Raw genomic sequence first — 15494 nt, forward strand, 5'->3', positions numbered from 1 at the left:
TCAATGCCGACGATTGCTTGAGGTTGTAGGTGGGCCATAACGTTCTGCTGATTTTGCATTTCGTCTGGTCTCTCCATCTACAATCTGCGATTCGAGGGTATTTTAGGGAAATTGCTTTCTTGACCGCACCTAATGGTGTGAATACTGGTACCGCAAGAACGTTATTCATGGCACATCCCCCTCTTGCCAGTTCATCGGCTTTTTCGTTACCTTCTAATATATGTTCCGGTGTCTCGGGACCCAAATTAAGGTTACTTTATGGTTGTTTGTTGTTGTTGTTTTAACAGTAATGGTAGCCGTGTCAGTGTATCACCGGTCGTCTTCGTCTAGCTCATCTAGGGGTAGGTCCAGGAAACATGCTGTTTCGACAGGTTGGGTCCAGAGGGAGAGGGGTGTTAGATGAGTCGGTTCTAGGGGGCATGTGAAGAGGTGGTTAGTGTCGTGCGGGGTACCTTCACATGCCGGACATGTGTTTGGAATGTCGGGGTCAATTCTGAATATGTAGGCGTTTAACCTGCTACAGTATCCAGAACGTAGTTGTGCCAGTGTCACACGAGTCTCACGGGGAAGCTGGAGCTCTTCGCCTGTAATAGGTGGCGGTTTGACTCCGATTACGGCATTCACTGGACGGGAGTTCATGAAGGTGGTGACGGTCTCCCAGTGGATGTCGTTTATTGACTGTCTAAATACTGTCCGGTCCAGTAGGTTGCGGTCAGTTTTGTCTTGGATTTCGTCAGCGTAGTCTACAAGGTGTCTCCTGACGTGCCTGAGAGGCAGGGGTGAAACCTGCGGTAACATCCAAGCAGGAACTGCTTGCTGAGCAGTTTGTTATGCTCCACTACTGGGGGCATTTATGCCTCGTTATGCAGGTGTTGAATGGGGGACATCAGGAGGCAACCGGTCGCTGTCCGAATGGCGGTATTTTGACATGTCTGTAGCTTTATCCACTGCGTGTCACTAGTTCCAGGCGACCAGACAGGCGCAGCACAGTTCAGAACCGGCCGACAAATTGCCTTAAATGTCGAAAGCAACAGTTCTTTGTCTTTGCCCCAAGTGCTGCCGGCAAGCGATTTGAGGACCTTGTTGCGATTTTGGACTTTAGTGGCAATTGCGGGTGTGTGCGGAGAGAAGGAGAGCAAGCTGTCAAAGGTTACACCCAAAATTGGGTGTTTACGGGTACGGGTTGTTTACCGTCGGAATTGGTGTGTCGCGACTTTTACCTTAATGGACAGCTTGACCTCCTTTGTCCAGGTGGTAAAGAGGGTCGCCGTGGACTTGGTGGGGGAAAGTTGGAGATTCCTCGCAGTGAAAAAGCGAGAAAGGTCGGTGAGTTAGTTGTTCACTTTGGAACACAGGCCATCAATGTTATTGCCCGACGCCATTATCATGCAGTCGTCAGCGTATGAGATCAGGGAAACTCCCGCTGGTGGTTGGGGGAGCTTCGAGATGTAGAAGTTGAACAGCAAGGGAGAAAGGACACCACCCTGCGGTACACCTTGCTTAATCTTCCTCTGCTTTGATGTTTGATCTAGAAAAATCACTGACGAGTGCCGACCGCTCAGGTAGTCACCTCTTAAGCCCTGGCGGGAGTGTCGACTGATAAATATCATCTAGTAGCGTAGAATGGCTGACTGTGTCGAAAGCCTTCTTCAGGTCCAACGCTACTAGGATAGTCCTCTCGCAGAAGCGGTATACTAGCCCTGTCTAGTGAACTGCATATCACTTTATGGTTTTCAATCAAGTCGGTGAGGCTATTCCTACTTTGCTCCACCACTTTAGAGGTTGTTATAGCCGCGTCCAGTGCCTGGATTGCAGCTTGGCTATCCAAAAGAATAGCGATATTGCCCTTAAAAGAGTAATCTGCGATTAGTAACCTACAAGCTTCCCCAATTACCAGTACTTCCACCTGGAAGACACTGCTGGTATTAGGGAGACGCACAGATTTTTCAATTCCAAGTCTATGAGAATATATACCAGCTTCAACACCACAATCCATTTTACTGCCATCTGTATAGACTGTGGTATCGAAGTTGTTTAGAGAGAATCCCTTATTCCAATCTTTCTTAGATAGAAAGAGTGCGGCAAAATTCCTATTGCAAGTTGCCATCGGGACGATGTAGTCAGTCCTCACCGAGGCTAACTGAGCTTGTCGCAATAATAGACTAGCGCGACCATAAGTTTTTTCTTTCCAGCGACCCGCTTCATTTAACCTAAATGCACAGGCTGATCTTTTTATTCTGCCGAGTAATTTGGAATTGTACTCTCTCCCTAGAGCTTTCCACCGAACTACCGAACCGTACGATAAAATAGGTCGTATAACCGCCTTGTAGTCATAATGTATGCTTAGGTTGAAGACCGCATCTTCTTCCAAGCATACGTTTCCAGGCATATAAAGCAATTTCTGCTTTCCTTACCCGCCGACAGTAATTTTTTATAAAAATTACACAAAAACTGCGGACGCGAATCTCTTATCACAAAACGTTAAGATTTATTTGCATAACAAATCAAACATAAATAAAGCTTAGTTTATTGACTGAAATGTAAGATTTATTTTTATTTTTGTTATTACTTTATATGCACATAAATGAAATATGCTCTTTTGAAAAAATACATACACATCCTTCTTTTTATCATATAATATCAATATTTTTTATTCAAATAAAATATAATATTCAATTCATTAAAAAATTAAAAAGTTCTAAAATAAGCTACGCTCCCCTTGAGCGGAACCCTTTTTTGGGCGGACAAAAGTTCACTTACGGTGAGTGCCCGTCTAAGGGAGGTTTCACTCTACATATATTATAAATTTATAAATCCATACTGTTCCATTATATATTTGAGAAACAGGAATTCTACTACAATAATCCACTGTTCCAATTCAGAACTGGTTTGGTTTAGTGCTTATATTGTGGTAGAGCATTTTTCTTTTTTTTAATTTAGTGCCTTTTAAAATTCAGAAGTTATCAACTCTGTTTTTCAAACTTTTTTTTCCATTTTGTGGTATCACTATTTGCACGCGCAATAGGCTTAAGGCTATTTCATTCAAGGTGGTGACACTAGAGCAGCTGATTTTTCAATTTTGTGTTTTAATTGCCAAGTGCTCTGGCTCCTTGTTGTTGTTTTGCTTGTTTGTATACATTTTTATGGAAATTTTAACAATCAGTATACAAAAAGCAAAAACCAAATGCTAATAAATTCGCTTTATTAGACTCATCCCATCCTGAAAGAAGTTTATTGAAATTAGTTAATGAGATGAATCCCAATGTGGAGATATGTTACGGATTCTCTCACGCACTACTGTTACAATACACATTTGCTAATGATAGCTTCTAGTATGTAGATATTTTTTTATGTATGCTCTTTTTCATATATAGGAACCACAATCATACAAATGCGTAATGGTTTTTGCACACGTTTTCTTATTACCCATTATCATACTTTTTATCATATCTCGATCCTGGGCAAAATGCGTGTGGCCCACTATTACCTTAAATTTCTGATAACAACGCATATGTCGCGGAGAAATCAATAATGAACAGCAAGACACGGCTAATGCTACTCGCTACATCAAATCTAGTCAATAAATTCCCCTTTCGCAACAATCTCACCACTTGTTTTTGTTTTGACCTATGTGCATGTGTAGGAGGGACTGTCTCACACCAAAATGTTTGAAGTCTCACAATGTTGGTCTGCAAGCAATTGATTAAAACTTGAAGCTTCAGGTGACGAACAAAATCAGCAATTAAATTAGTTTAATTAACATTATTTGTTTTGACTCATGCAAAAGTAATGTGTATGAAGTCAAATTTTTATCTACGATCTCCTCCAGCAGTTGTATTATAAAATCAATCTTACAACAGTAGGGTCTAAGCTACCGAAACTTCCAAGATTCATATACGATCAATGACAAACATTGCCCAAAAGTTTTGAGGAGATCCATATGGGAATTGTGCCAAAAATATCGTTATACCACTTTGGCCCACTGTGCAAAGTGTATGAATGAAACATGTATAACCCATCGCACTCTGCCCACGCGAAAAACTAGAGGGGAGATATATCATTAAGTAACTTAAGCACAATTCACCACGAGCTAAATAGCTGCTCTATCGATTTTTCGTAAACCATCCAAACACACGCACTCATATGCATACACATATACATATGTAAATATGCCATTTAGCACCGGCAACATTTGCCAGCAGCTGACTGTGACGTTAAAACAGACTTTAGATTTAGCTTCGCCACATTGCAACTATTTAAAATTCACCACACCAACACACCAATTTTAATCTTAATTAAGTAAACAAATACTCTCCGCTATATGCAATTATTCTCCGTGCACCGTTCACTTAATTAATAATCACGCGACCGAAAAATCACCGTCGCCTGGCTCAACCATATACATATGCACTTGACAGTGCATCTCTTAAAACACAAAAGTTGAAAACTCACCGATATGTGTGTCCTCAATGTGTTGTATTAAATCGCCTAAACTTGGAAATGTGATGCCGCAGCCATTAAATTTACAGATGTTTATTAAGAACACGGCCATATCCCGAACGATTCGACCGATGAATATGAATGTCGCTTCGCTGTGTTCCTCTACTATCGGACCGATGATGTTGTTGGTTGGCTCTGTTTAGCGACAGGCACACAAGCAGTCAGGCAAACTGCGAACAGCGCTCACTCACGCGACTCGGCTCACTCCACTTCAGTTCTCTGCCAACAATACACCACTTCATGCATACATACGAACGAGTACGCTGATACTGCAAAAGCACGAATGAATGCTACGCACCTGCTCACTCGTTCAATATCGTCGCTTTTTCCTATCGTACAGTTCTTCACCACACTCGCAATCTCGTTCACTCTCACGCACACACTTGCTAGTAATATTTCGCGTCACAACACTTTCTATCTTTCTCACTCCCACGGTCGCTGAGTTGATTAATACAATACTGATGGGTTACGTTGTTAAATCTAATTTGACTAAATTTTATACGAGTATATCCTGTATCTGCTTTGCAGAAATCTTCATTTATTTTATTTATTTGCTTTAAGGCTATTTACGAAGTTGGATCCTGAACTATTGGCAAAAGCGCAAGCATCCTATACCGCTCTCCAGTTAACAATTCTTTTGGATGAGCAGCGCTGCACTATACTCTGCGTGACTTTCTGCTTGAGCAGCGAAGTGTAGTAGCTGCAATGGCAACAACGTCAACTGTAATGTGGTATGCTAAGGTGGTGAATAAATTCGACGGCGTTGTTTATTTAATTGTTTTTGTTGTAAAAATTAGCTTTGTTTTGGACGTCAATTTGATGCTTGTGCCTTGTTGAAGGTGCCATGCTATTATTTTACATTGCCGCCCTATGGAACTGCCTGTTTTTTATTATTGCTCTTTTTCCTGCTTACTAATTCAAAGATACTGTGCCTTGTTAGCGCTTTTATTGTAGCATTGTTTTTTGTACCAATTAATATTATTGTTACTCTATATAGTGTGTTGATTTATGTATTTAGCTATAACTCGCCATTTATGCCGGTGGGACTAACTATTGACTCACTGCGATAATATGCGATAGATATATTAATGAAGATGTGATGGATAGGTTAGGTGGTTAGTTTATATAAAAAACGAATCGGCATAGACAAATTATTATAGATATACTTTATATATAGACTTGTTTACATATGTTTTCGTAGCTGCGGTTGTGGCTTTTTAATATCCCCTTCTCGATCTCTTTTAATAACTAGAAGAATAAAACAAATGGCAAATTAGCTAAATAACTGCCTTTCTTTCGACGTGACTAAAATAACATAAAATTATTTGTATAGTATCTCTAGAATTCGACTGCTTAGTATTACAAAGGAAGCATATGCTAACTGACGTATATAAATGTAATCCTATTCGAGAAATTACCTAATGCTATTGTATTACTACTTTTGAAGATAGTACGATATGACCGTAATGGTACACCTCTGCGTACGTGTTTTTTGTTTTTATTTTGTGGACGGCTTTCAACATCGACCTTCCTCTCACTTATTTGTTGGGTCTCCTGCCTCTCCCCTAATTTTCAATGCGATTCCCCTCTTCTTGCTTTTGGCCTGCTCGTTGTTGAACTCAACTTACGAGTTTTGCTGCCTTTTATAATTCCACCACCTCTGCTGCGACAATATACCATCTCACAAACACTCACTAACACTTACGCACATACTTATTTCATATACACAATAGGTGTTATGCAATTTGGGAACGTTGCTAGCTTGACTGTCGACCAACCAACATAACCAGCTAATAAGATACTTTTTCCACAAAATCCGAAGTAAATTTACACAAAATTCATTTGGTTAGCGTTCTGCTCGTTTTCTTGTCTATTTGTACCGTAAACTGCCCGCTTTAGCCCGGTTCCGTTATAGCATTTTGCTGCAGCTGCTACTTGCTCGTTGTATTTAATTAAAAAAACATATTTAGATTTGTATATGAATCGTAGCGAGGCGACGACGTTGTACGCAGCGAACGATCGACCCTCTTTGCTCGCGATTCCAAGCGAAACAATTTGCTGTTTGCGTTGCTGTTTCGATGCGATGCTGCTGCAGCTTAGTAACGTTTACGTTGCCGATGAATAGACGCCGACGATGTCGTCGGCTGTAGGAGAAATTATATGCATGTGTGCGATTGATAATTGAGGTAAAGAGTATGATTTATTAGCAAAGTGTTGTGTATTGTGTACACACTGTACCACTATATTGTATTTAAATACAGGGAATTGTTTCAGTTCAAATGCTGAACCAGTATTAAGCTGTAATGGAATAAAATATCTGTGCTTGTAGGTACGTTTCCTGTGATAGGTAAAAATAATTGCTACAAACCAAGGTACATTAAACAAATACAATACAATACAATAATTGGCGCGTACACTTCTGTTAGGTGTTTGGCCGAGCTCCTCCTCCTATTTGTGGTGTGCGTCTTGATGTTGTTCCACAAATGGAGGGACCTACAGTTTCAAGCCGACTCCGAACGGCAGATATTTTTATGAGGAGCTTTTTCATGGCAGAAATACACTCGGAGGTTTGCCATTGCCTGCCGAGGGGCGACCGCTATTAGAAAAATGTTTTTATTAATTTTGCTTTCACCGAGATTCGAACCAACGACCTCTCAGTGAATTCCGAATGGTGATCACGCACCAACCCATTCGGCTACGGCGAACCAGCTACCAGCTGCAAATCAAATCCTGCGCCTTCCGAGTTCGCTGTGTCGTAAGAGTCCATGAATAAACAAACAAAAGAATTTCTGAAGAAGAGAAGTAGGCGAAAGCAATAGAAACAACCAAACACAAGATATTATATACACACACATATTTTCTATCCAGAGCGTCTTCCGCATAAAAACGCAAACAAACTGAATTTGAATTCAATTTATTAATTTGTTCTTTCACAATTTAACGCATGGCACTTCCTTTTCATTAGTTTAAATCTCACAAATCATAATATTAGCAAGCCATTCACTGAATTTTCACAAACATATATATTTTCTTCTCCTTTTGTTTGTTACTTTGTTTTGTATCGGAAAGGGAGCTGCGTCAGACTCGATAAAATCGCGAAAAATAAAGTAACTGTTCTTTAAAGGCGCCACCTAAAGTACTCAATTCGCCTTGTACAAATATTATATTATTGCGTCAGCAAATTAGCTTATTCTGAAAGAAAGATAGCGGTTCGCGGATATTGCCACCTCTGTATTATTTCCATAAACTATCGAGTACGAGAACAGTGTCAACTAAAATAAGAAATCATATTAATGCGAAATTTCCATTTTAGCAACAACCACCTGTCCTGCTTTTTTTATATATATTGCTAAAGTATCAGTCCTTGAACAAATATAAAGCCGCAGATTTTCTGTTATGCATGGCATATCGATTTTTAGTCCATTCTTTGGGTAATTTTCACTTAAAAAAGTCAGGGGCATTCCCCCTTGGAACTCAATTATGCTTTTAATGTAAGAACGATAGAATTAGTATTAATATTTAATTCACCTTGCTTGGACAGCAATGCAAGGCGAATCCATAAAAGGTGCCTTCGGTATAACAACTGATTTGCTTTTCTTATTGTGATTTGGTAGTTTAAATGACAAAGCGCCGTTGTTGTTGTTGTAGTCCTTGCCCGGATATAAATCCGGGTCATTTCGGTAAACGTAGAACCGACTGCCATTCATTGCCTATGGGAAATCTCCAGGCAATACCAAAGCTCCGAATGTATCTCTGTCATGAAAAAGCTCCTCATAACAATCAACTGCGACTCGGATGCTGCTTAAAACTGTAGGAACAACATTGTAGAACAACATTAAGACGACGCCCACCATAAATAGGAGGAAAAGTTTAGCCAAACACCCAAAAACAGTGTAAATTCCAATTATATAATATATACATACTTAGTCCGGCCATAAGTTCTGTTACAAGTTAATTCCGTTGTAAATATGATACTGTGAAAAAATTGAGGGAATAAATGTTTGCGAATTTAACTTTCTGTGCGTGCGTTTATTTTGCAGTGTGTCTATCTACTCCCTCCGCTGGCTAACGACTGATTTTTTAAATTGTACGGGTCATTAACGCAGCGGCAAATTCGGCGAAGGACACACTGCGGTATTCATATGCAAATTCCCGCTAATTCTATATATGCGCGTTTGTACATATGCATTGACCGTTACCTATTGTGCGGACATACTAGTTGTGTACAAACACGCATACACAGAATTAGCGGGAATCAAATACATAAAGTATATAGTACAACATACATATATTTTTACAACTAAGCAGGGGTTTCCAACATTCCCGCCTCCGTGAATCAACCCGATTCACCATAATCAACGTCCAGAACTGCCAATTTGGAGACGGCACGGCGCTTTAATCCACTCGAAGTGCGTACGTCAGCTCGTCTGACCTCACCATCCGCTCCTGCATACAAGCGTTCCACCTTGCCTCGACCCCAGTCCCGACGAGATATATTGGGGTCGCATATGAAGACGAGGTCATCTATCTGCAGAGGTTTTGTTCGTTGGCACCACTTAACCCGGCGTGTCAATGTCGGAAGGTATTCCGCTATCCATCGTTTCCAAAAATGGTCCCTTAGTTGTCGAGCAAGACGCCACTGTTGTCGAAGAAAGCATTTGGTTTCCAGAACTTCGCTGGCAATCGGAGTTCGCGGTGTGTTGGCTTCACCGAGAAGGAAGTCATTTGGAGTCAGCGGCTGCTCCTGGTTGACATAGATGGGCAAGTGCGTCAACGGCCGAGAATTCACAATATTTTCCGCCTCGATTAGGAAGCAGTTGAGCGTGTGCTCCCGTGGCGACGTTTCCTTCAAAGTGCATCGTAGTACTCTCTTGACGCACTGCACCAATCGTTCCCAAGCGCCCCCCTCTGCCGGGTTGAAAGGCGAGTTAAAGATCCACTCTACACCCCTTTGCGACAGCTCACCCTGCAGGCGATTGCAATCGAAGACTTCGCTGAAGCGCTTTGCTTCCATGTCAGCACCGACGAAGTTCTTCCCATTATCGGACCTCACACGTACGGGAACGCCGCGACGATTTATAAAGTTGCGCAATACGATTATACATGAGTCAGTGCTGAGGTCATGAGCCAACTCCAGATGCACAGCCCTGACTGTCAGGCACGTAAATAACGCCACCCATCTTTTTTCGTTGGCGCGGCGAACAGTTACTGTTATCGGTCCAAAGTAATCGAGGCCCGTATAGCTGAATGGCCTGACATAAGGAGTTAATCTATCAATCGGAAGAGGGCCCATCAGTGGCGATACGGCATGGATTTTTCTTAAGCGGCAAATGGCGCAATTGGCGACTATACTGCGCAGCAAACTCCTGAGACGTGGTATCCAATAAAGGCGACGTATCTCACAAATAGTGGCTTCTAGATTTTGATGATGCATTTTGACGTGGTAGTGCATGGCGACCAGATTTGAGAAACAATGCTTTGGCGGTAGTATGATAGGGCGTCTCGCGCTTATTGGGAGCCAGCTGGCAGCTTCTATGCGCCCTCGTACACGAAGAACACCATCTTCGTCTATATACGGCGAAAGTTGAATGAGCGAACTGGTGCGTGGCAGGTTGCGACCGCTTTCGATGTGTTGAAATTCTTCGGCGTATTCACCGCGTTGAACGAGGCGGCACAAACAAAGCTTTGCAGTCTCAACTTCTTTGGCAGTCAACCCATAGCCTCGGTCTGGCGGTTTACGGCGGCGGCAAACGTCAATGAATCGCAGGACCCATGCTGTCGTTCTCACCAGTTTACTGAATGTAGAGAATCGGTTGTAGTCTAGAAATGTACAGCTTACGATTGCAAGGGCGAATTTAGGACGTAGTTCCTTGTCAGCTTCCTCATGATGATTGCATGTAGAGCTCTCTGTCGGCCAATACTGCTCTTCTCGTAACAAAAATGGTGGTCCGCAGGACCAACGGGCGGATGAGCTAAAGTCGACAAAGTTATTAGCTCGAGTAGCCTCGTCAGCGACATTGTGCTCGGTAGGTAGCCATCTCCAATTTGCAGTAGTAGTTGTGGCTAATATTTCAGCGATCCGATGCTGTACAAATGGCTTATAGCGCCGATGTTCACTGCGAAGCCACTGGATCACTGTTTTGGAGTCACTCCAAATGACGCAGTCATCGATGTGCAAGGAGTGCTCCTCTCGTAGGCAATTCATCAAACGCGTACCCAATACAGCTGCCTGAAGCTCCAATCGAGGGACCGTCAATGACTTCATCGGCGCGCATTTAGTTTTGGCAGATATAAATGCGACTTCAACCTCACCGGCGGCATTAGTTGACCTCCAGTAGGCTACCGCGGCAAAGGCATCCTCGCTGGCGTCGACGAAAACATGGAGCTGCAAAACTTTAGGTTTCCCATTTCGATAATAGTATCGAGGGACGGTATATTCGGCGACCATTGGCAGTTGTTTACGCCATCCTTCCCATGCGGTGTTTACGTTGCTTGGCAGTGGCTCGTCCCACCGGATGTCATTCTTCCACACTTCCCGCATGAGGATCTTAGCGCTCACTACAAAGTTGCTAAGAAAGCCCAGTGGGTCGAAGATCGACATGACCACACTGAGAAGTTCTCGCTTCGTCGGACGGCGCCCTCCGTCCAAAACGTTGGAATCTACGTTGTTGAATCTCAGTTTAAACCCAAAGGTGTCGGTTGATGCCTGCCAAAACAAACCGAGGACTCTGTCCACCAGTACTCCTTCTTTATTTGCTATTTGACGGATATTCCCGCCACCACTAAGTGCTTCTGTCACTCTTAATGAGTTTGACGCGAAATTGCAAAGATCGAAACCGGCCATCTTATGTATTGCTCGAACTTGTTTCGTTATGTCAGCTGCTTCTTCCTCTGTGTCAAAGCTATCGACGTAGTCATCGACATAATGGTAGTCCAGTATCGATTTCACGGCTCGGGTAGCACCCTTGACTTTGTTGCCATACTCCAACGCATTGATCGTCTTCACATAATTGGCGGCGCAAGGCGAACATGCTGCTCCAAAGGTCATTACGCGCATCTCATATACCTCGGGCTGTCTGGTACTATCACCTTGACGCCAAAGAAATCGTTGCGCACATCTGTCGTCACGTTGAACCAGCACCTGGTGAAACATCTCTTTGATGTCCCCACACACGCCCGTTGCTCCTTCCCGAAAGTGGAATAGTATAGCAGGCAAGGACCGATACTCTTGCGGACCCTTCATAAGCTGTGAATTAAGGGACACACCGTCCACTTCAGCAGCTGCGTCGAACACCATGCGTAACTTGCCTGGCTTATTTGGATTATTCACGGCAAAATGAGGCAAGTACCATGTTCTGTTGCAAGTTAAAGCAGCTTCTTCTGGCGACAGCTTTCGTGCGTAGTCCTTCATGACGTAGGAACTTATGATTCGGTTATATTCAGCGGCAAAGACTGTATCGCGCCTCATTTTTGCTTCAACACCCGCTAATCTTTTCAAAGCCATAGAATAGCTGTCAGGTAGCTGTATGTCGGAACGTTTCCAGAGCAGACCAGTCTGGTACCTTCCTTCAACACGGCATGTAGTAGACTTCAAGATTTCCCGAGCACGGACGTCAGCTTCACTCTCCATGATAGGCGCAGCTCGAACCCCAAAGCTTTCCGTCTCGAAGTATTCAGCAACCATATTATGAAGAGATTGATCAGTGTGGCAGTTAACGAATAAGCATGATGGCAATGATGGATCGGAGTTCATTGTTGACCCAAATACGACCCATCCTAGTTCAGTATTCGCAGCGAATGGCCCACACTTGTTTAGCTGCATTGTTGTTGACGGCAAACCGAGGTGGCAGTGGTCGAGTCCGATTAGCAGCTTTGGCTTTCATGGCAACGCAAATCGGCTTTATTCAGACTCTGAGAAGGCAGCTGCAAGTTTGAAACACCATAAACCCTTCGTAACTTATGTCTCTTTTGCATACCGGCACCACTCACGAGTAGATCTACCACCATGGCCGACTCCTGAGCGGCACGTCCTCCGAACCACTGTAGGTTCAAGCGTTCAGTCCGGCCACGTAGGCCGAGCTCTTCAATTAGTGTGCTATCAATCATTGTTATTGACGAACCTTCATCTAAAAGTGCGTATGTCTCAACGCGCTTTTGGTTCCCATACAGCACGACCGGCAGAATCCGAAATAATAACTTACTATTGTTATCTGTACTGCAACTAAGGACCGCTGCACCCGCATCACCTTGCTGTTCAATACGAGACGCTGGCTGCGTCCTCGTACTAATACCTGTATGTGTATCGGCAATGGAAGTACGTCGTTGGCGATCTCGAGGCCGCGGTGACTGGTTTGATGACCCATCGATTATTTTCCCAATATCGTGCAACAATTTATGATGCCACCGTTTGCACCCGTCAGTTGAACATAGTTTGCGCCGTTGGCAATTGCGCGACCCATGTCCAACGTTGAGACAAGAAAAACAAAGGTGACGTCGTTTCACCTCCTCCCACCTTTCCGGCACTGTAAGTTGACTAAACTGCGTACAATCGGCTGGCTTATGTTGGCCCTGGCAAATAGGGCAGGCTGAGTGACGTTGAGATTCGGCAGCGTGCAACACAACCCGACGCCTCGAATCTTTCGCTGCTTCCCCATCGTAAACCGTGCAGATGACATTGGCAAGTTGAGTGAGCCAATCGCTAAAATGCTGAACAGTTGCGTAAGGCTGTAAAGATGACGCAAAGACTGCCCATTCGATACGCTTGCTCATGGGTAACTTTCCGACGAGCTCATCGAGGAGTGTTGGATTCACTAAATACTGCTCTCCGCCACACGCGGAACGTAAAAATGCACAAACGTTGCTAATCTTCGTCGCAAATGGTATCAACTTTACCACTGAGCTTTCCGATATCGGGGCAATTTCTCGAACATGGGCTAGCTGGCTTCGAATTAATTGCTCTGGGCGACCGAATCGGAACTTAAGTTGCTCTATGATATTGGCCACGTTGTTTGGATGGATTAGTAGCGATTTAACAGCTTCTCGGGCTTCACCCTTTAAGCACTTCTGCAGGCGTAAGTTGTTTTCAAAGCAACTGTACCCATAGACAGTGGTTGACTCGGTGTAGGCAGTAAAAAATATCGGCCAGTCCTCTGGTTTCCCGCTAAACTCCGGCAAATCTTGCAATTTCCTTGGCTGGGTTGAAAACTGCAAGGGTAAGGAGCCCACGTTAGCGGAAATTGGCACCGTTTACGGAAGACTGCTAACAAATGTGTCGCACGGAGGTAAAGTCGAGCTGTTGTACGTCCCATTTGTTGAGGATGTGTAAATAAGCGGTGAGGAACGAGTGGCGGTGTACATCTGATAACGTGTAACGTTCTGAAGTGGCGGCGGCGGCGGCGGCTGCATCGTATGCACACAGGTAGCAGCACATGTTATTAACGGCGATTGCGGCTGAAGCAACTGGATCTGTGTCATCGGCAGGCTTGATGACGGCAAGGCAGATTCGTTGGCGGAACTGTCGCTGGGTGCACTGGCTATGCTTTGCGCATCAGCGCGCTGGGCTTCGTTGGTTAACTCGTGTTCCCTTATTTTGTCTTGGGCAACTTTCAGGCTACGTTCAAGCGCGGCGATGCGTTTTTGCATAGCCTGAAACATCACTTCTTGGCGGGCGGCAGATGAAGCACGAGTGGTGACTCCCTCGGCAACGGGAGCACTTGGCAAATCCACTACACCGACGGCAGTGCCAGCATCCGACACCCTTTGCTGGTCGGGTACTGATGCAGGTGTAGTGGCCTTTGAAACTGGTGTCGCCATAGTTACCTAGGTCCTGGCTGGAACAAATGGCGAACAAATGTACTTTCGAACGGACTTGCGAAATAAAAGTTTGTGAAAAAATTGAGGGAATAAATGTTTGCGAATTTAACTTTCTGTGCGTGCGTTTATTTTGCAGTGTGTCTATCTACTCCCTCCGCTGGCTAACGACTGATTTTTTAAATTGTACCAGTCATTAACGCAGCGGCAAATTCGGCGAAGGACACACTGCGGTATTCATATGCAAATTCCCGCTAATTCTATATATGCGCGTTTGTACATATGCATTGACCGTTACCTATTGTGCGGACATACTAGTTGTGTACAAACACGCATACACAGAATTAGCGGGAATCAAATACATAAAGTATATAGTACAACATACATATATTTTTACAACTAAGCAGGGGTTTCCAACAGATACTATAATACTTTTTTAATGAAGTTAGTTTTATTTAAATATGTAAATATTTAAAAAAAAAATTGCTTTTATACAAGTCTTCAAACAATGAGGCCATTCAGCTATTGCCGGACTCACGGTTTCCATGGATATTGCAATCGGTGCTCGAACCAAAGATTGTTTGAGACTCTCCAAATTTCTGTGAGGTCTTCGACAGGCCATGTTCTCCAATTCTTGCCGCAAACTATAGTTCAATGGAAAAAACTGCACTTGGAGGCTTTATATTGATTTGTGCTTTCACAATTTAACACTCGGCACTTCGCTTCCATTAGTTTGATTAGTTTAAATCTCACAAATCACAATATCACCAAGCCGATCACTGAATTTTGACAAAAATGTAATTTCTCCTAATTTTGTTTGTTTTGTTCTTTTGTTTTGTATTGCTAACGGAGCTGACATCAGACTTGTCAAAAGCGCGAAAAATAAAGTAACTGTTTTTTAATGGCGCCACCTTAGATATTCAACTTGCCTTGTGGCGAATAGATGAAGCAACTGGTATAAATGAACATATGTTGGCAACGCAGGATTAGAGCTTCCTTAAATTACATGCGTTCGTACAACAGTGAGTTATATCAGTATAATGAGCTATAGCCATACTCGCTAGCGGCGAATCTTACTCAATAGCTTTGTTGTTGTTTTCGCATGCAAATTTTTCGTTAAGTTATGTAAGACAACATCTCTTCTTTTCGCCATTTTCCCGTTAGCGAGTATGGTTATATCTCAT

General features: G+C 43.3%; 2 protein-coding genes across 16 annotated transcripts in view; both read right to left on the bottom strand.

Annotated features, from left to right (window-relative positions):
- LOC129251302 (myb-like protein AA) overlaps positions 1-15191 on the bottom strand; it is a 44501-nt gene extending 29310 nt beyond the window's left edge. The window contains exons 1-3 of one of the 15 annotated variants that reach the window (XM_054890666.1): positions 5919-6633; positions 5688-5748; positions 4453-5561 (exon numbers count right to left, since the gene is read on the bottom strand). In XM_054890666.1, coding sequence (XP_054746641.1) covers positions 4453-4552 — 100 coding nt within the window. In that variant the 5' untranslated portion in view covers positions 4553-5561; positions 5688-5748; positions 5919-6633. Of the gene's footprint in view, positions 1-4452; positions 6644-14848 lie in introns of those variants that run through there. The other 14 variants (XM_054890716.1, XM_054890698.1, XM_054890687.1 and 11 more) reach the window with 14 other exon arrangements.
- Positions 8837-12253, bottom strand: LOC129235928 (uncharacterized). Its single transcript, XM_054870016.1, has one exon. It carries the CDS (start codon positions 12251-12253, stop codon positions 8837-8839), a length of 3417 nt encoding a protein of 1138 aa, XP_054725991.1.
- Positions 15192-15494: the final 303 nt, after the last annotated feature.

Source organism: Anastrepha obliqua, chromosome 1 (genome assembly GCF_027943255.1).
Source record: "Anastrepha obliqua isolate idAnaObli1 chromosome 1, idAnaObli1_1.0, whole genome shotgun sequence".
NCBI lineage: Eukaryota > Metazoa > Arthropoda > Insecta > Diptera > Tephritidae > Anastrepha > Anastrepha obliqua.